The 19288-nt window shown below is 54.3% G+C and overlaps 1 protein-coding gene across 7 annotated transcripts in view; it reads right to left on the minus strand.

Annotated features, from left to right (window-relative positions):
* Window positions 1-6465: 6465 nt before the first annotated feature.
* DTNB (dystrobrevin beta) overlaps window positions 6466-19288 on the minus strand; it is a 100585-nt gene continuing 87762 nt past the window's right edge. For all 7 annotated transcript variants that reach the window (XM_028725310.2, XM_028725315.2, XM_028725314.2 and 4 more), the window contains 4 exons: window positions 17947-18036; window positions 14369-14425; window positions 12582-12617; window positions 6466-11710 (listed from right to left, as the gene is read on the minus strand). In XM_028725310.2, the coding sequence (XP_028581143.2) occupies window positions 12613-12617; window positions 14369-14425; window positions 17947-18036 (152 nt within the window). In that variant the 3' untranslated portion in view covers window positions 6466-11710; window positions 12582-12612. The remainder of the gene's footprint in view (window positions 11711-12581; window positions 12618-14368; window positions 14426-17946; window positions 18037-19288) is intronic.

Here is a 19288-nt window from a genome sequence, read left to right on the forward strand (position 1 = left end):
AAGATTGCCGGAAGAAATATCAACAACCTCAGATATGCAGATGACACAACCTTGATGGCAGAAAGTGAGGAGGAATTAAAGAACCTTTTAATGAGGGTGAAAGAGGAGAGCGCAAAATATGGTCTGAAGCTCAATATCAAAAAAACGAAGATCATGGCCACTGGTCCCATCACCTCCTGGCAAATAGAAGGGGAAGAAATGGAGGCAGTGAGAGATTTTACTTTCTTGGGCTCCATGATCACTGCAGATGGTGACAGCAGCCACGAAATTAAAAGACGCCTGCTTCTTGGGAGAAGGGCAATGACAGGCCTAGACAGCATCTTGAGAAGTAGAGATGTCACCTTGCCAACAAAGGTCCGTATAGTTAAAGCCATGATCTTCCCAGTAGTGATGCATGGAAGTGAGAGCTGGACCATAAAGAAGGCTGATCGCCAAAGAATTGATGCTTATGAATTATGGTGCTGGAGAAGACTCTTGAGAGTCCCATGGACGGCAAGAAGATCAAATGCATCCATTCTTAAGGAAATCAGACCTGAGTGCTCACTGGAAGGACAGATCGTGAAGCTGAGGCTCCAGTACTTTGGCCACCTCATGAGAAGAGAAGACTCCCTGGAGAAGACACTGATGTTGGGAAAGATGGAGGGCGCAAGGAGAAGGGGGCGACAGAGGACGAGATGGTTGGATAGTGTTTTCGAGGTTACCAGCATGAGTTTGACCAAACTGCGGGAGGTAGTGGAGGACAGAGGTGCCTGGCGTGCTCTGGTCCATGGGGTCACGAAGAGTCGGACACGACTAAACGACTAAACAACAACAACAAGAAGCCCCCGGGACCTCATGGCGAGAGGCAAGTAGGGAATTTGATAATAAATAAGTTGGAATAAATCAGGCTGGTGAAAGTGGAGAATTCAACACCTGCAGGAGGTTGTCTTAGGAGACCATTTTGGGGAAAGGCTGTAGCTCACTGGAAGAGCATCTGCCTGGCCTGCAGAGGGTCCCGGGTTCAAATCCTGATGGCCTCTCCAGGTAGGGCTGGGAGGGACTCCGGCAGATGAAGCTGATGGACTACATGGAACTGGTGGAAATGACTGGCAGAATCCGAGACCAGGGAGAAGAGTCGGTGGAAGAAGATTGGAAAAAATTCAAAGTATATTTACAGAAATATTGTAAAATTAATGAATGTTAGAAGGATGCTGGAATGAAGTTACATGGTTTTAGCAGAAAGGTTATAAAGAACTAAGTAAAAATGGGATTGTTAATGGGTCAAACTGTAAAATTTAAGGTCAAATTGTGTTAAGACAAATTTTAGAACAAAATCTGAGAAAGATGGAAAGGATTTGCTGAAACAGTTAATTGAATCAGAATACAAAAAAGGGAGGTGTGAGCAGGTTGATGAAACAAGTAAATGAAAGATAAAGATATGGAAATACTGGATGTGTTTTTAATGAAGTATTGTAACTTTTTATTGTCTTTTTTTCTTTTTCTGTAATTGTCAAACTTTAATAAATATCATTTAAAAAAAAGAAAAGAAAGGGAGGGACTCCTGCCTGGAACCCCAAAGAGCCACTGCTGCCAGCCAAACTCAGCAAGATGGACCTGACTCAGGAGAAGACAGGTTCCTAATTCTCACCTGTGACCTTGTTCTTGTTCTGCGCACCTGGAGGGATCCAGGCAAGGGATGTTGGCTCAGGTGCAAGAGACGTTGGAAGGCAGTTGCTGCCTCTGTTTCCCCTCACCCGGCATCTGCTGCCGCCTTGAGCTCCTCCTGCCAGGGATGATTTAATTGCAATTCCTGCACTGCAGGGGGGTTGGCTAGATGACCCTTGGGGTGCCTTTCAACTCCACAGTTCCTAATAATAATAATAATAATAATAATAATAAATTATGCCCCGCCCATCTGGGCGGCTCCCAACATAAAATTGAAAACACAATAAAACACCAAACATTAAAAGCTACCCTAAACAGGGCTGCCTTCAGATGTCTTCTAAAAGTCAGATAGTTGTTTATTTCCTTGACATTCCTTGATGGGAGGGCATTCCACAGGGCGGGTGCCACCACCAAGAAGGCCCTCTGCCTGGTTCCCTGTAACCTCGATTCTTGCAGGGAGGGAACCACCAGAAGGCCTTCAGAGCTGGACCCTGGCATCCGGGGAGGAGACGCTCCTTCAGGTATACTGGACTGAGGCAGTTTAGGGCTTTAAAGGTCAGCACCAACACTTTGAATTGTGCTCGGAAACGTACAACAGGAGAACGGCAGGGAAAGCAACATCATAAACAAACACACCTTTAAGCCATTTAACTAATGGGAGCTCTCCGCTTCTGTATGGTCCGCCTGTGCTGAGACGCCCAAGGCATCAGTCGCCAGCAGACGCAAAGTGCCAGGAAGGGGGACTGCAGAGCCGAATTTGGCACGGCATATCCATGGGCATCCTGGCTCAGTCGTGGGGCAAAGTCCTTCGTGCCCCAGCCCAGGCGGGGCTGGCACCACGCGGAGCTGCCCTCTCTGACCTTTGACCCGGGAGCCGCCGCCGCCAAATCCGCTCAGATTAGCGGCAGGTTGCCCTTTGACCTCCCCATTTGCTGGCCTGCTGTTCCTGGCCCCAACAGGCCAGGGGGACCGCCAGGCCGTTGCCTGCTTCCCAGGGCTGCTAATGACAGCTAATAGCTCCACTGTGCTGGACTCCGCCGGCAGCATAGCTGGACTCCGCCGGCAGCGATCCTACCCAAACAGCCACCTGGGCCTGTAGCACAAAGCCCTTGGGCTCCCTGTGGCTGCAGTTACAGCCGTCTCCAAAAGGCAAAAGCTGGGCAGGATAGAGCTGGAAGGGACCCCCAGCGGTCATCTAGTCCAACCCCCTGCAATGCAGAAATCCCAACTAAAGCATCCGGGACAGAGGAGGCCTCAAAGCAGCTCTTCTTGGGCATTTGTAAACAGCAGGACCACCAGCCCAAGCAGGGGGGCTCCTCTCCCAAAAGGGGTCCACCAGGGACGGCTGCTTCAGACATGGCTGGGATCAACAGCCTCCACTCGCTGACCCAACCTGGCTCTTGGTGGCATCATCCTTTCAGAGGCAGCAGGGATGTCCCGTGGCCCAACGGCAGGGCCCTGCCAGATCATAACAGCCTGCTGGACCCCCTCACACAGCTTCCCGTTGCCTTTGGAAGTCCTTCTTTATTCAGTGCATGGGTAAACTGTGGAACTCACTGCTGGAGGAGGCAGGAATGGCTTGGAAAGGGGATGAGACAAATTCATGTGGTTTCCCACCACTGGCATTCAACAGCTTCAAAGCCCAGCGAGAGCATTTCCTGCTTAAAAAGGGACCCTGCTGGGCCCCTGGCCAGCGGCTGCCAGGCAAAGTCCCAACCTGCCTTCCCAAACCCATCTGGCTGATTGAGGCTGGAGTCCCAAATGGAGCCACGCTGAGGAAGGCAGGAGTGGGCAGTAGTTGGAGAAGTGGGGCAGGGGAGATGGGCCACGGTTGGTGGGCTCCTCCTGGCATCTCATCGCCCGTCTTTACTAGGGCCAGACCTCTGGTCCCCTCTGTCTGTTTTGTGGTGAAGTGGATGCTACACATGGACATCAGAGAAGCCACAGAAGTGGCCAAACCCTGGAGACACCCACCCCCGCCAAGGGTTGAGGTGCCACTTCGATTTTGAAAAATCCCAGAGTCCAACCCAAATGTCACAAAGCGTCATTTTGCTCACCAGGGCAAGACGGTTTGAGAATATTATACCGATCCTGGACTGGCTGCACATTAGCTTCTGGGCCCGATCCAAAGTGCTGGTTTTGACCCATAAAGCCTTGAATAGCTCAGGACCACAAAACCTCAAGGACCGCCTCTCTCCATATGAACCATCCCAGACTCTGCAATCCTCCTCCGAGACCCTCCTTCGTGTGCCTCTTCCTCGAGAGGTCCGGAGGGTGGCAACACGAGAACGGGGCCTTTTCTGCAGTGGCTCCGTCTGTGGAATGCTCTCCCCAGGGAGTCTCGGTTGGTACCTTCATTATACACCTTTAGGCACCAGACAAAAGCATTCCTCTTCTACCAGGCCTTTGGCTGTCAAACACTTGGCATTTAAAATATGTGTATTTTTTATTATGTTATGAATTTTGTGTTTTTATGTTGCAAACTGCCCTGAAAGCGGTATATAAATTGATGTTGTTGTTGTTGTTGTTGTTGTTGATGATAATAATAATAATAATAATAATAATAATAATAATAATAATAGAGTTATTAGTTTGGCTATGTGTATGCCAGCCCCCTCTAATCCTTTGATTAAAAGCTAATCAAGTCTTCTAATTCCTGGAATAGCCTCCTGAGTGATTGGGATTAAGGGTCTGGGTGTGAGATGCCAAATGGTTGGCGCCCCCTCCCTCAACAGAGAAATGAGAGTTGAGAGCAGAGAGGAGCAGTGAGGTGAGCTAGAGGAAAGGCAGCAAGCTGGAGAGAGAGCAACATTTAATTTCTGTTGGAAACCAAGGCTGTGGTTATGGGAGAAAGAAGACCCTTTTGGGGGTGTTGATGCTGTGAAGCTCTCCATCATAGACTCAGGTTGTATATGTGTAAATAAGCCATATATTATAAAGACTCTGAAGTCTCCACTGTGCCTCATTTCTAAAGGAAACGTTTAGTCGTGTCCGCCTCTTCGTGACCCCCTGGACCAGAGCACGCCAGGCCCTCCTGTCTTCCACTTCATAGCTTCATAGCTTCGAGAACACTGTCCCACCATCTTGTCCTCCATCGTCGCCTTCTCCTTGCGCCCTCCATCTTTCCCAACATCAGGGTCTTTTCCAGGGAGTCTTCTCTTCTCATGAGGTGGCCAAAGTCTTGGAGACTCAGCTTCAGGACCTGTCCTTCCAGTGAGCACTCAGGGCTGATTTCCTTCAGAATGGAGAGGTTGGATCTTCTTGCAGTCCATGGGACTCTCAAGAGTCTTCTCCAGTACCATAAGGAAACATTAATCCTGGGCAAGTCCCTGGAATTCTGGAATCCTGCATTGCTCAGAGATTGGGATGGTGGGCAGCAACAACAATAGCGAGCAAGTAGTGAACAAGTTTCTGAGCCCACCAGAGCTCTTCATCAGGTGTGTGGTGTAGAGCTGAAGGGTGCGGGGAACTGGCCATAATGTCTGCATTGGTCCAGCCCTCGCTGTTGCAGCCACTGCCTGGGCATGGGTCTCAGCATGAAGAGTGCCAGCACTGTCAGGATTTGCCACTACACCACAGGCCCCCCAGAGCCCCCCATGGCAAACACCTGAGCGTCCTTGCGAGTCCCGAGATAAGCATTTGGGCGTGCAAGGCCTTGGCCGGGAAGGGCTGTAGCTCAGCAGCAAAGGACCCACCTTGAAGCAGAATGTCCTGGGTTCAGCCCTCTGGGTCAGGCTGGGAGGGACCCAACTCCTGGAGAGTGTAGACAATACTGAGCTATACTGGTCTGACTGGGTATGAAGTAAAAAAAAGGTAAAGGGACCCCTGACCATTAGGTCCAGTCGTGGACGACTCTGGGATTGCGCGCTCCTCTCACTTTAGTGGCCGAGGGAGCCAGTGTTTGTCTGCAGACAGCTTCCGGGTCATGTGGCCAGCAGGACTAAGCCGCTTCTGGCGAACCAGCGCAGCGCACGGAAACGCCGTTTACCTTCCTGCCGGAGCAGTACCTGTTTATCTACTTGCACTTTGACGTGCTTTTGAACTGCTAGGTTGGCAGGAGCAGGGACCGAACAACGGGAGCTCACCCCGTTGCGGGGATTCGAACTGCCGACCTTCTGATCGGCAAGTCCTAGGCTCTGTGGTTTAACCCACAGCGCCACCCGCGTCCCCGGGCATAAAGTACATGCCTATAAAATTACTCTCATGGGGGGAGAGGTCCCTACATTCTCCCCGCCTTGCCCCAGACGCACCAGGACTGGAAGGCAACCAGTGGCAGGAAAGGCAGGCCAGCCCCCTCTCCTCCTTTGTCCTCCTCCCGGCCCAGACGGGGCTCTAGAATTAATACCCCCACCCCCATTTGTCCATCTCCAGAGGTAGCCTGACCCCTTCACCTTCCCTGCTCCCCGCTGACCCCAGCGCCCCAGGAGGAGCCCAGGCCTCCCTTGACCCTCCGAGTCGGCCGCCAGCCTCATTAGGTGCCGACACACACAGGCTCAATGACACCGCGGGGGACCTTTGTGGCGTCCCCTCATTATCCGGCCAGGACAAACAGGGCTCTGGGCCTTGGCTTTTTCGGGGGTCTGGAGAGGAGGCGCCTGGAGCCAGAAAGGGGAAGAGGAGGAGGAGGAGGAGAGCAGGAGAGGGAAGGAGGGAGCGCAGGCAGCGCAAGGTGCACCAGGGAGCCAGCGCCTGCCCACCTGCGGAGGCCTCTTCCCAAGCGGAAGCAGCCAAGGAAGGGGCAGGCAAAGGGGGCTTTGTGTCCCTGGGGTTTTGCTCAGATCACCCGCCTGGTCCTACTGGAAATTCAGGGCACACACCAAGTGAGATGGACGGGACTCGTTTTATTAAATATTTGGCAGATGAGAGAACGTGGCTTCCAGTTTACAGCTTGCAGTTAGACGTGTTCCCAACATGTACAGAATCTCCCAGGTATTTCAACCTTTTTTTTTTGTAAAATGAAAACACTCATGCCCAGGATTCACATTCGTACATTCAAGTGTGTGCTCCCACGCGCACACAGGCAGGCAGACACACAGACATGAGAAGCGGGGAAGTGGTTGTAAACTGGAATTCTTACAAGGGTCCTCACACTGGCCGTCAACTAGCACCCAGACAGATTCAGGTGTGCGGACAAGGAAGCGTCCGCCATCCATTGCAGTCCTAGCGATCGCTTGAGATCTAGCCTGGGCTGGAAAACACAGGTCCCCATGTGGCCTCTCCAATGTGCTCACAACTGAGGCCCTGGCAGGAACTCAGGGCTCTGGAAGGGCACAGAACCCCAATGCCCTGCACAGCGCAGCCCTCCATCACAGCCTGGCTAACTCAGGGGAGCCCCAGTGGCATGGCACAAGCCCTGGCTACCCAGTGTGGCAAGCAGCACCTGAGATCAGGCACATGCCCACCTTAAGCACCAGGGGCCTGGGCACACTTGATCGCTTCCTACTTATCATGGCCCCCACTTGGCATCCGGCTGATTCGCCTCCGCTTCCCACCTGGGAGGAAACTCTCTCTCCTCTGGTCTCCCTCCCACTGCCTCTCCTGCAGCTCCACAGAAACACCCGGCCACGTTCTCCCCTCCAACATCATCGCCACTTCCCAGGCCCTCGCGGTGGCCAACCTGATGCCCACAAGCAGGACCCCGTCCTCTCCCCACCTACCATTTCCAGCAACTAATATCCAGAGGCCTCTGTCAGGCTTTGCAAAATGAGACAGTTCCTTTTCACTAGCCAGGTATCTGCAGAGCACAGGCCTGAGGGGTTGGGAGCTGGCAACCTTGGACTGGTGGGACTGGGTCCATGCACAACTGACAGCAGCAGCAGCAGCAGCAGCTCCTCTCGGCCACCCCAGCCCCAGAGCCCTGGCACAGTTGCTGCCCTCTAAGCTCCCGCTGCCTCGACTTCCTTTCCGGTCACCTTCCCCACACCTGTTTGCACTTGGCAAAGCTCCCTGGGCCTCGAGTCACTGTGATGAAAGCCCCTGGGTGAAGGGCAGGCTGCCACCAGGGAATCTGGGCTGGCACAGGCGCCAAGTCTGCCTGCCAAGGCCTTCTCCACCTGGCTGCCGGGTGACTTTGAAAACGCAGGAGGCATCTGCAAGGGGGTCCCTGCTCAAACGCTTCGCTTTCTCCCCCAGGAGACCACCCAAAGCCCACCATCACCGGTCTCCAGGGGCTTGGGAGGGGGCTGGCAATTTGCCACCCCTCCTTCGGAAAAAGATCCAGGACGTAACCTTGCACATGGATGCTTGTTCTGAGGGAAGGTCAGATTCAGGGGCAACAGATGCCGCTGGAGACAGAGTCCAACTGCAGTTACGGGGGGACGTGATGTGGGAAGATATGAACAGGCAGCTGGACCCCCCCCCCCACAAAAAACAGCAGCTCTGTTGCTGATCCCCAGTAGCAAGAGAATTGGGGGAGCCACTGACCCACCTGGAACGAAAACACAAGCAGCCCCTCCTTCCCTTCACCCACGTGGCACCTTCCCTGGGATAGCTCAGTCTGTAGAGCCTGAGACTCTGACGGTTGTGGGTTCAAGCCTCACAATGGGCAAACAGATTCCCGCATTGCAGGGCTAGATGACCCAACCCTGCAATTCTATCATCCAGTCTTTCCCTGTTGCTTCCAGGAGCCCAGAGGTGGCCCTGCAGAGGTTAAGGAAAAACTAGTCGCTGTTGCTGTGAGGAATGAAAGGCAAGGAGCAGGAGGACGGGGGTCATAATGGCCGGCCAGCCTGGCCACCAACACCATAAACCAATCCTGCCCCCTCTCAGTTGGAGCCCACCAGCCGCAGAGAGCCTTCTGGGACCCCCACTCTGAGCCACAGTAAGGCATGGAGGCCTTGGCAGTGCAGCGGTGAGGCCTGCAGTCCCGAGTGGTGGAGGCAGCCACCTCACAGGGACAGCGGGAGCCCTCGGGGAGCAGCTGCAAAGGAGGCCCCGGCCGACGGGACGGCAGCAAGCGAAGGGTGCCTTGGAAAGAGGGTGCATGTCCAAGCCCCACTTTCAGACCACGAGGAGAGCCTGCTGGACCAAAGGGATCCGGCCAGCCTCTTGCGCTCACAGTGGCAAACTAGATACCCACAAACTCGCGAGTAGGAGAACCCTCTTCCCTCCTGGTAATTGGAAGCATTCTTTATTGGCTGCAGGGAGCAATCAATGGCCTTTTAAACTGGTGTGTGTGTGTGTGTGTGTGTGTGCATTGGTTTTGCTTGCTACTATGGTACATATTTTTGAGTTTTTATATTGTACACCGCCCTGCGGTTCTGTTATTAACAATCTTAGGATGGTGTCCCAAGGCGGGTGTGGGGACGTCCGGCAGGCTGGGACAAATCCCTCTCTTTTAGCCCAAGCTGGAACCCCGGCAGCCGGAGGCTGTTTTGCCTGAACTGCAAGAGCAGCAGCTTTGCACCTGGAGAAGAGGCAGAAACCAGGGGAGCCTCCGAGGTCCAGGCAGAGCGGGAGGCGGTGCTGGGCCCCCAGCAAGCCTGACAAGGGAGCTCTGGCATAGCTCCAGCTCCCCTGACAGGCAGAAGATGGTTGCAGGAGCTTCCTGGCCTCTCCCCAACGGCCCCTGCAGGGAGAAGGGCTCGGCCCCCTTCTCCCACCCGCCTCCCCAGCCCCCTTTTCTCACGGCCAGGGGGATTTCCACAACCGGAAGCAGCCCCGGCTGCTGTCACAGGGGAAGCGAGAGATGCAGAGGCTGTGCAGGCAGCCCTGGGAAACCCTGGCTCAGCCCCACGCAGAGCTTCCGCCAGGCTGAGACCAGCCGAGGCCTCGGAGCGTTCCCCCTTGCCCCCGGCTGCTGGGGAGGCAGAGAAGGTCTGCAGCCCCATGGCCACTGATTGCCTCTCCATCTCCTGCCACTATCAGGAAGACTAAGAGCAGGCTCTGGTATGCTGAAGCGTCTGCCAGACCACTTGGTAGGCTAAAATGTGCAGTTTTCAAGGCATGGGGGGTGGGCGGAAGGGACCAAGGAGCACGGCATAGAAGGTCACTTTCCACACAGGCTGGCAGCAACCCAGAAGAGGAAGTCCCGGGAGAGTTGAGGGACAGGGACTTGGTCACCAGCCAGGCATCACTGACCGGTGTCTTGGGAGTGGGTAATGGGGGGCAGAGAAGGGGGCTCCTCCTGGGGCCAGTCCAAAGGTGGGAGTGGGTCCGGAGAAGGCTATTGCAGGGGCACAATCTGGCTGAAATGAGGGGAGGTGGCCGGCCAAGGGATGGGGCTGGTGGGTTTCCTTTGCTGTCTTTTGCCTCTGGGTGGCTGCTGAGCGATGTGGAGGGTGTCTGGTCTGAGCCAAGCAAGGCCTTTCCTGTGTTTGGCAACTTGTCAGAATGCCCCGGGAAAAACCCCTGCTCCAAATCCCCTTTCTGGTGCATTAACGAGAACCAAAGAAATGCAGCCCTAGACAGTTCTCTGCAGTCAGAGACACCACTTCCAATGCCCAGGGAGGAGAGAAGCAGAACTGCCCCCCCCCAAACCAGCCCAAAGGGGCGGATCAAGCCCAGCCCCCCTCGTTCGAACGCTGAGGCCTGAACCTTTCAGCACCACCAACCGGGATTTGTGCTTTGCCCAGATGTTTCCCTTGCAGCTCTTCCTTCCCCAGACACCTCACCGGCCTGAGTCACCAACACACGGCTCGTCACCAAACCAAAGGACGGCCAGGAGCCCTTTGGGTCAGGGATGCTTTAGCTGCACTTGATGCACTGCGGGGGTGTGTGTGCACTAGATGCCCTTTGGAGGGCCCTCCCAACTCGACAGTTCTGTGATTCTCGCAAAGAACCCAGCAGGTTATCATCACTCCTTTGCTTGCTTGACAGCCCATTCACAATATTTTGGTTGGACTGTATCACCAACAAACATGGCTGTCCCCCCCCCCTCTCTCTGGAACATGGAGACACATGCAGGGACCCCCTTCCCCACCCCCAGAGAGCCAGGGCAACCAGGCAGCTCACTCTGTGCCAACTGGATTATTGCTCTGCCTTCCTTCACTGCCTTCCTTCGCTGCCCCCCCCCTCGCGTCCATTTACGCCTTTGGCCCATCCACCAAGAGCCACTTTCCAAAGCCAGCAGTAGAGAGATTGGCTTCTGGTGCCAAGTACCCAAGTGGGCCAGGGTCTTCTTTGTTCAAAGACCAGCTGCTTTTTAGGAGTTCTGCAATTCAGGGGGTGGACTAGATGCCCCTTGTGGGTCCCTTCCAATGCTACGAGTCAACTGAGTGAGCTGTGCTGCTGCTGCTGCTGCCCCACCACCTGAAGCTTCCCCACAGGGCGGCCTCCAGAGGCTGGGCCTCCCTCCGCCCCACTCCTCTCCTCTTGGCACTGGAGCCGGCACAAGATCTTCAGGGACTCCGGGGGGAAGAGCCAAACGGCAGCCCACCCCGTCCCTCAAACATGCGGCACAATCCTCCAGGATGCTCCCTGCGCAACCACTGTTGAAATAAGGGGGGGGGCTATGCTGGCACATTCATCCCAGTGGGCTTTGTGTGGGCTGTGCCCTGCGGGCCAGAACTGCCCACCTCCCAGGGAGCCATCCATCCCACTTGCCTCCCAGCCTGTCCTGTGTGAACTGCACCCGCCAACGGCCCAGGGAACCCGACATCCATGGCATGTGGGGAAGGCCAGAAGGGCTTCCGCATTCCGCAACAGAGCATTCCGCCCACACTTTGCACAAGGAAACTCGGCCACATGGAATAAGAAGTCTGCTTTTTCTGGAGACCACGCGGGGGGTGGCCCGTGGGTGGTGAGGCGACCGCTCTGCCGGGGAGGGAAGAGGATGCTTCGCGGGAGACATGGCCAGTCTCTGCCTGGAAGCGGCTCTCAACAACGTCTTCTCGTCCAAACTTGAGATGAGGTGCTGCCCAATTAAGCACGGGGGGGAGATGGATGGAAACAGGACATGCAAACCAAAGGAGATGCCCCCGCCCTCCCCACCCCCCAGGAAGGCTGCCACGCGGTCCGTTGGAAAGAGGCGGCTTCCCTGCGAGTCCTCGCGACTTGACAATGGCAGATGTGTCCTCGTCGGAAGGATGTGGAAACGTCTTGAGAAGAGGAGCTTGCGCCTCTTTACCTGCGCCAAAGACACAGAGCAGCCAGTGAGGCGGAGCGGGAGACCACCCAGTGCCCCTCCAAAGCCCCCTCCCCGCAATGAGCCCTGGGAACTGGAGGGGCTTGTGGTTGGTTTGAGAGCGCAGAGGATTTTCTCAGGCTTGCCTGTTCATGCCACTTCCAACAGTCCCTGAGGTTCCTTGGCGGAGACCCAAGAGCCGTCAAAGATGGTTTCAAACCAGGGGACATTTGCACTGTGGGGAGGGCACGTTCGTGTCCTCCGCGCACCTGAGATCCCTTCCAGAGCAGAGCCACAGTCGGGGGCCCTTTCAGCTCCAGGTGGAGAAGGAAAGGTCTGAGAAGCCCTTTTGGATGGGAGGGAGCTCTGCTGGAATTGATTAGGTGGTCACAGGAGTTAAGAGCAAAGATGGCTCTTCCAAATCTACGCTTCCAAGATCTGAAGCTGGGAGCCTCTCCTTCTGCTAAGCGCCAGGAACAGGGAGGGCGGGACTCCCAATACTGAGGGGTCCCCCACATCAAACGACGAATTCATCACCAATGGCTTGGACACCACCTGCACTCAGTTGGGGGAAGCTATGCACCTGTGCACTGGGCAGCCACAAAGGGTCTCTGCTTGGCCCCACAGGAAGCCCCTCGGCTACAGCTGTCAGGCTCAGAGCACCCTGGCTGTGCTGAGGGCAAAAGGGATGTTCAGAAGTCCCCGAGACCTGAAAGCAGGGTCTCCCTGCCTGTCCTGTCTGGGACCCTGCCTACTGGGGGGCCAGTGTGGCTGGCAGTCAGTCAGTCAGTCAGTCCTGCAACCTGCCTTTCATCCCTCTGCAAACACAACTGTGCCTACACCTTACCTGGAAAAGAAAAGAGTGTCTGCTCACCTGAATGGCTGGCCAGGGCGGAGTCTTCCGCTTAACCTGCGGGACAAGACAAAGGGCCGGCTGAGAAAGCCAGGAACAAACTGCAATGGTGGCAGCAGCCGCAAAACCCCACCCAGGCAAGGTTTTATGTATTTATCTTGAAAGTTCTATACCATGCCTTTGAAGAAAGCACCTGCAGTGGTTTATGTCCAAAAGCATTTTTAAAGAATTATGAATAATAATAACAACAAAAGTCATTTTATTATTTATACCCCGGCCATCTGGCTGGGTTGCCCCAGCCACTCTGGGAGGCTTCCAACACTTATGAAAACATAATAAAACATCACACGTTAAAAGCTCCCCGGTACGGGGCTGTCTTCAGGTGTCTTCTAAAAGTTGTCTAGTTAATTTATCTCCTTGACATCTGATGGGAAGACAACGTGGACCTCCAAAGACAACTGGGAGCAGAGGGCACATGCTTTTGTGTACAGGGGGAACCCTTGGAATCAACCCCTCCCTGCTGTCGGATGCGACTGTACTGCAGCTGGGAGGAACTGGGCAGCCCCCTCCCTCCATCAGGGACCTCCGCAAAGACCTGGTGGAAGAAAGAGCACCAGGGGGCAGGAGATGGTGCTGTGAAACTTCTGCTTCTGCATCCCACCCCTGGGGGGGGGGGCGCTAACACAAACCTTGCTCTGCACCACCATCTAATGGGGTGAGGTGGGGTGGGCGCTCAGAGGGCACAGTGGGCTTGTTGCAGCTGCCACCCATTGGAAACTTAAGAAGGTGTGTGCCTGGAGGCGGTTGGAGGATGGATGGCGGCTAATGGATTGAAGCTGAATCCTGACAAGACAGAAGTACTGTTTTGGGGGGACAGGAGGCGGGCTGGTGTGGGGGACTCCCTGGTCCCGAATGGGGTAACTGTGCCCCTGAAGGACCAGGTGCGCAGCCTGGGAGTCATTTTGGACTCACGGCTGTCCATGGAGGTGCAGGTTAATTCTGTATCCAGGGCGGCTGCCTACCAGCTCCACCTGGTGCGCAGGATGAGACCCTACCTGCCCGCAGTCTGTCTCGCCAGACTGGTGCATGCTCTAACTATCTCCCGCTTGGACTACTGCCATGCGCTCTACGTGGGGCTACCTTTGAAGGTGACCCGGAAACTGCAATTAATCCAGAATGCGGCAGCTAGACTGGTGACTGGGTGCGGCCGCCGAGACCATATAACACTGTTCCTGAAAGACCTACATTGGCTCCCAGTACGTTTCCGAGCACAATTCAAAGTGTTGGTGCTGACCTTTAAAGCCCTAAATGGCCTCGGTCCAGCACCGAGGGCCTTCTGGTGGTTCCCTCATTGTGAGAAGCAAAGCTACAGGGAACCAGACAGAGGGCCTTCTCGGTAGTGGCGCCCGCCCTGTGGAACGCCCTCCCATCAGATGTCAAAGACCTGACATTCAGAAGACATCTGAAGGTAGCCCTGTTCAGGGAAGTTTTTAATGTGTGACATCTTAGTGTATTTTTGGTCTTTGTTGGAAGCTGCCCAGAGTGGCTGGGGAACCCCAGCCAGATGGGCGGGGTACAAATAATAAATTATTATTATTATTATTATTATTATTATTATTATTATTATTATTATTCGGCCCTCCATCCCCGTGGCTTGTGAAGAGCTGCGCCTGGGAGTTCTGCACCAACGGAGACTTTTTCCTGCTCCACACGGAGGGAAGCACCCGTCGTGCAAAGGTGGCGTTACCCAACCGCCTTGACCTGCCCCACCAACAGGCCAGGGGATTTCCCTCCCCTCCTGATCTTACCTAGGTCCTTCCCGTTCTGGATCTTGTCTTCCTCCTCCTCCTCGCCTCCTTCCTCGCCTTTTGAAACAAAACAAAGAACCAGCAGTGAGGGTTTGGGCCAAAGGGAGAGTCTCCGGGGAGGGGTCCGCAGGTCAGGCTGCCAGGGCCGTGGGCAAGAGTGACTCTGCTGCCCCTTCCAGGGGATGGGGGGGGGAGTCCTTCTTATGGGGCAGACTCCTTGCTCCCAAGTCGTTGGGTCACAGGTGTGGGGCCCAAGATGATAAGAACTGGAGCTCAGACACAAAGCAAGGACATCAAAACATTCTCCCAGGAGGAAAGGTGAGAGAGGACGGGGGGGGGGGGGCAACTCTGGCAGGAGATCCAAGCATCCACAGCCCTCCCCAGGGCTGTTCAGGGTGGTCAGCATCAAAGAAGCACGATTGCAAAAGAGGAAATGTCCACATTAAATAGGCCAGGTCCCCCTATAAAAGACATGCAGTGTCTCAGTCCGTTTCTTAAAGGGCCAGTGAGGGAGTGTGTTGTTGTGTGTGTTCCCTCAGACACCCAGGAAGCAGACTGGGGGGTGGGGGGTAGGGGGGTGAGGGGCGTGAGCAGAAAAGAACAGGAAGGCAAAAGGAAGAGGAAACTGTCCCAGTAGGTGAAAAGGAGCAACAACTCTGGGGCTAAGGTGGGGGGAGTGGAATCTGCATGCCTGGACCCCCAAGGAGGACGGGGCTGGGGGGGGGAGTGCTGGGGAAGATCTACTTCCCCCTGAACCCCCCAGCTGTGCTTGGCAGCCCCGAAGCTGCCCCACCGACAGGCCTTCCATTGGGGATCTGCATCCAGCACCCCAGAGACAAGAGGGCAGGCAGCCTCGCTCCTGGAGGGGGGGGCGCAGAGGACGCAGCCGGGGCCCCCACCTGCTTCCTTGCTGGAATCAATGTGCCCTGGCGCACCCCGCACTGATTCCCACCAGGGCACAACGCCTCTTCCCAGGGGGCGGGAAGCTGCAGCCCAAGGCCCTGCCTGCCTGGGCACGGACACCCGGCTCCAACCAGACTCCTTCTGGCAGAGGTTGCTGCGGCCGGGCTCCCGACTCCAGCTGTTTCCATGGATTTACGCAAATGAGATCCTTCCAGACACTTTCCAGGGTCCCCTGGCCTGCATCTTATCAAAGTGGGAGCCTGCAGTCTGTTTCATCTGTCATCTCCCCGCACAGCCCAAGAGCTCAGCGCAGCAGCCGCCGGCAGAACAAGCCCTGCTTTGTTGCCGAATGTTATTGCCCAAGAGGCTGCCTTTTCCCAGAGCGAGGAGGGGAGGGAAGGAGGCAGCCTTGCTAAGCCCCCACCCTGACGGGAAGACACAGGGCTCCATCTTGCCAGAGCCGACACCGGCAGCCTCTGGCACCAAGCGCCCCAGAGGAGACTGCTCCAGCAAAGGACTGGGGAGCAGAGGACTCATCACTGGCCCAGAGGTCATCTTTGCCACAGGCCTGGGCATTTCCCACACATAGGAAGGCCTCCTTCCAGGCCCAGAGAGGCCACAGGGAAGGCAGGGGTGGGGGGTGGGCTTGCAGCCCTTCCCCCTGTTAAGCTGTGCTCCAGAAGGACCAGGAGGGCTCAAGCTGCTCTCTGGGAATGCAAGGAATGGAAGAGAACTTTGGAAGGTGGTGGACCTTGGAGGTTTCTAGGCAGAGGTTGGGCGATTCTTTTGCTGAGATTCTAGCACTGTAGGGGGGTTGGACTGGATGACCCTCAGGGTCCCTTCCAACTCTACAGCTCTGTGCTTCCATGAATCAGAACTGGGAGACATCCAACCTCCCTCCTAAAGTAGATAAGATACTCCCGGATGTATGACCAGAAGAGATTTCATCCACCTGAACTTATCTAGCCCAAGGCCCTTCCAACCTGCTCAGAAGAGTTCCCCCAGCACATCCAGGCAACTTGCTTCTCCATTCTGACGGCAGACTTCTCCTAAGTCCAGCAAAGTCTTGGCAGCCACACACAACGAGGCCTGCACAATCACACGCAACCAAGAGCTGGTTTGGGATGGACCTTTTCTTGCCAGTCCTTGTGGGCAAATGAAACTTCCAGCTCAGCCTGACTTGGGCTCCCTCTTCCCTCGCCTCCCCCATTTTTAGTGAGGGCCGCGGAAAGGCTTCATCTGCCCTTACTTAGGGACACTGTCAGGTAGTCAGAGCCACCCAGCTGGCCATGCAATTCTGTGGTTTAATTAGTTTAGCTCCACAATCCTCAGCTGGATGGCATTGCTCAGTGGAGGGGAAGGAAGGAAGGAAGGAAGGAAGGAAGGAAGGAAGGAAGGAAGGAAGGAAGGAAGGAAGGAAGGTCAAAGAAGCGGCTGGCTGGGGAGGAGCAGGGCTGTGAACAGGCATGGAAAATTGAGCAAAAAGTAGTGGCTTTTCCATAACTATCTTTGCCCCCCACTTAACAGCAATTTCCCCTGCAAAACATGAACCCTGCAAAAATGTAGTGTAGCGCTAGTTGACTGCCTCCATTGCAAGTAAGTCATTTCTCTCCAGTTTTGTTCCCCACAAGCAGCGCAGAGGCATCACGTTCACCGCCCCCCCCAGGTCCCAAACCCACCAGCCGGTCAGTCTGCAGGGAAAGCTGGATGGAGGCAGGTGGACTAGAGGCCTCCCTTCTCATATACCTGCTGCAATGCGGAAAGTGGCTGCCTGAGGGTCAAAGGTGTTTCTTGGCTATTAGCTGTTTGGCAGCTGGAGAATACGGGGCTCCTTCCAGTGGAACTCAAAACTAGAGAACTGAAGAGGGACCCCAGGGGGTCATGCAGTCCACCCCCAGTTCCCCAACAGGGCATTCCAAATTGGAAGCATCTGCTTGCAGTCCCTGTGCAACCTCGCTCTTCCTGTGTGCTGGCCCCACACACCGCAGGTGGCCTTCTTTATTTTTTATATTTTTATTGGAAATTTTATTTACAACATAACATAAACCCCCCATCCCCCCAATACAGAAATCCACCCTCATTAAACGTGAACATAACATGCAACAATACAAACAACCAAATAAAAGACTTCCTTTATCCTGTATCTGGCCTCCTTATTTACTTCTTATAAGCTGTTTCCTTTATGAATAATTATTAAGATTATTAAGATTTTTCTAACTATAACGTAAATATCCACAAAGTCCCCTGCAGACATTAATCGAAACAAGTCCCGGTATGTATTTTAGGGCCCTGTTTTGTGAAGTATTCTCTGCATTTCCCCCCTGCTTTTTGAAACTCTAGTCTAGTGTGATCTCTAATTGCCTCTGTTAATCTAGCCAGTTCAATGTACTCTAACAGTTTGTCTTGCCATTCCTTTTTCGTTGGCACAATTTCTTCCCCCCCAGTTTTTAGCAATTAGGATCCTTGCCGCTCCTGTGGCGTAGAGGAATATGGAAGGACTATGGAAGGAATAGAGGAAGGTGGGCTTCTTGAGCCAGGTGGTCCTTGTCAACAAAGCCTTGGGGCAGATTGCTCTGATGACACCCTCGCCTCAGGCACCTCGGCCAGAGGATGCTGGCCAAACCCGCTGGCTTGGCCCCTTTCCCCTGTCCCCTGCCCTCCACTCTCCCACTTACCCGAATGAAGCTCCTTCACCAATGATGACATTGTGTTCGTGATTGAATCGGCTGCTACCAGCAAATCGTTACGGAGGTTTCTCCGGGTCCCTGGGGAAGAAATGGAGGCGGTAAGGAATGTGAGGAGCCACACAGGGGCCCCGATGCCCCTCTGCCTTGCCCGTGATGTGGAGTCTGAGAGTCTGGACCGGAAATGCCCCCTGCCCTGAGAGACGGTTGGCCCTTTGATGCGACGGCCAGCTTCCCAATAAATCCTTGAGGGGAACAGTCTGCACCCACAAAGTGAGGCTCCCCTGGAAGCATCCACCCACAGTGCCAGGGGGATCCTATCTCTAGCCGCTGCTATTCAGGCTCCTGATTTATTTCTATCCCATCTTTTCCTCCATGAAGCTCAAGGTGGCAGATATAATAATAATAATAATAATAATAATAATAATAATAATAATAATAATAATAATAATTTTTAATTTATATCCCGCTCTCCCCAGCCGAAGCTGGGCTCAGAGTGGCTAACAACAATAAAAGTAACACAGCATTCTAAAACCATTTCATTTTAAAATCAATTCAAATCAAATTAATGGCAACCATTGGGCTAGAGTTTTGTGAGGATTACCAAAGGAGGGGGTCAGGCTGTGCCTTGGCCAAAGGCCTGGCCAAACAGCTCTGTCTTGCAGGCCCTGCGGAAAGATGTCAAGTCCCGCAGGGCCCTAGTCTTTTGTGACGGAGCGTTCTACCACGTCGGGGCCAGTACTGAAAAGGCCCTGCCTCTGGTTGAGGCCAGCCTAACCTCCCTGTGGCCCGGGACCTCCAAGATGTTTTTGTTTGAAGACTGCTATGGTTTTCTTCTTCCTCATAGAATCCCCACAAAACAGCTGAGAGGCAGTGACCAGCCAAAGGCCACATCAGTGAGCTTTGTGGCCAAGTGGGGATTCGAACCCTGGTCTCTCTCAGTTCTGGAGTCCTGGAACTCTAACCAGACACCACACTGGCTGTCTTTGTGATGCTCAATGAGGGGGTGGGCTGGCTTGAGGGGGAGGCACCGGAGAAGCCCCTTTAGGATGCAAGGACCAGCAGTGCTTCTCAGACTCAAGATCTTACAAATTTATTTTGAAAAATACATTAGGTTCCCAGGAAGGAAAGGCATGGGAAGTTGTTGTTACTTTAAAACATTTGATTTCCAAAATACAAATGGGAAAAATTGAAAGGAGTTGCATCATGCAATTACTAACAGAAGGTAACGTGTTTAACACATTCCCCTCTTTATGCGTAGGTAGGCATATATGTAAGGTTAATTGACAACTCACCCAAAATTCCTCTTAGCACTGAGGGGGCTTCCCGAGTG

Source organism: Podarcis muralis, chromosome 3 (assembly GCF_964188315.1).
Source record: "Podarcis muralis chromosome 3, rPodMur119.hap1.1, whole genome shotgun sequence".
Classification (NCBI taxonomy): domain Eukaryota; kingdom Metazoa; phylum Chordata; class Lepidosauria; order Squamata; family Lacertidae; genus Podarcis; species Podarcis muralis.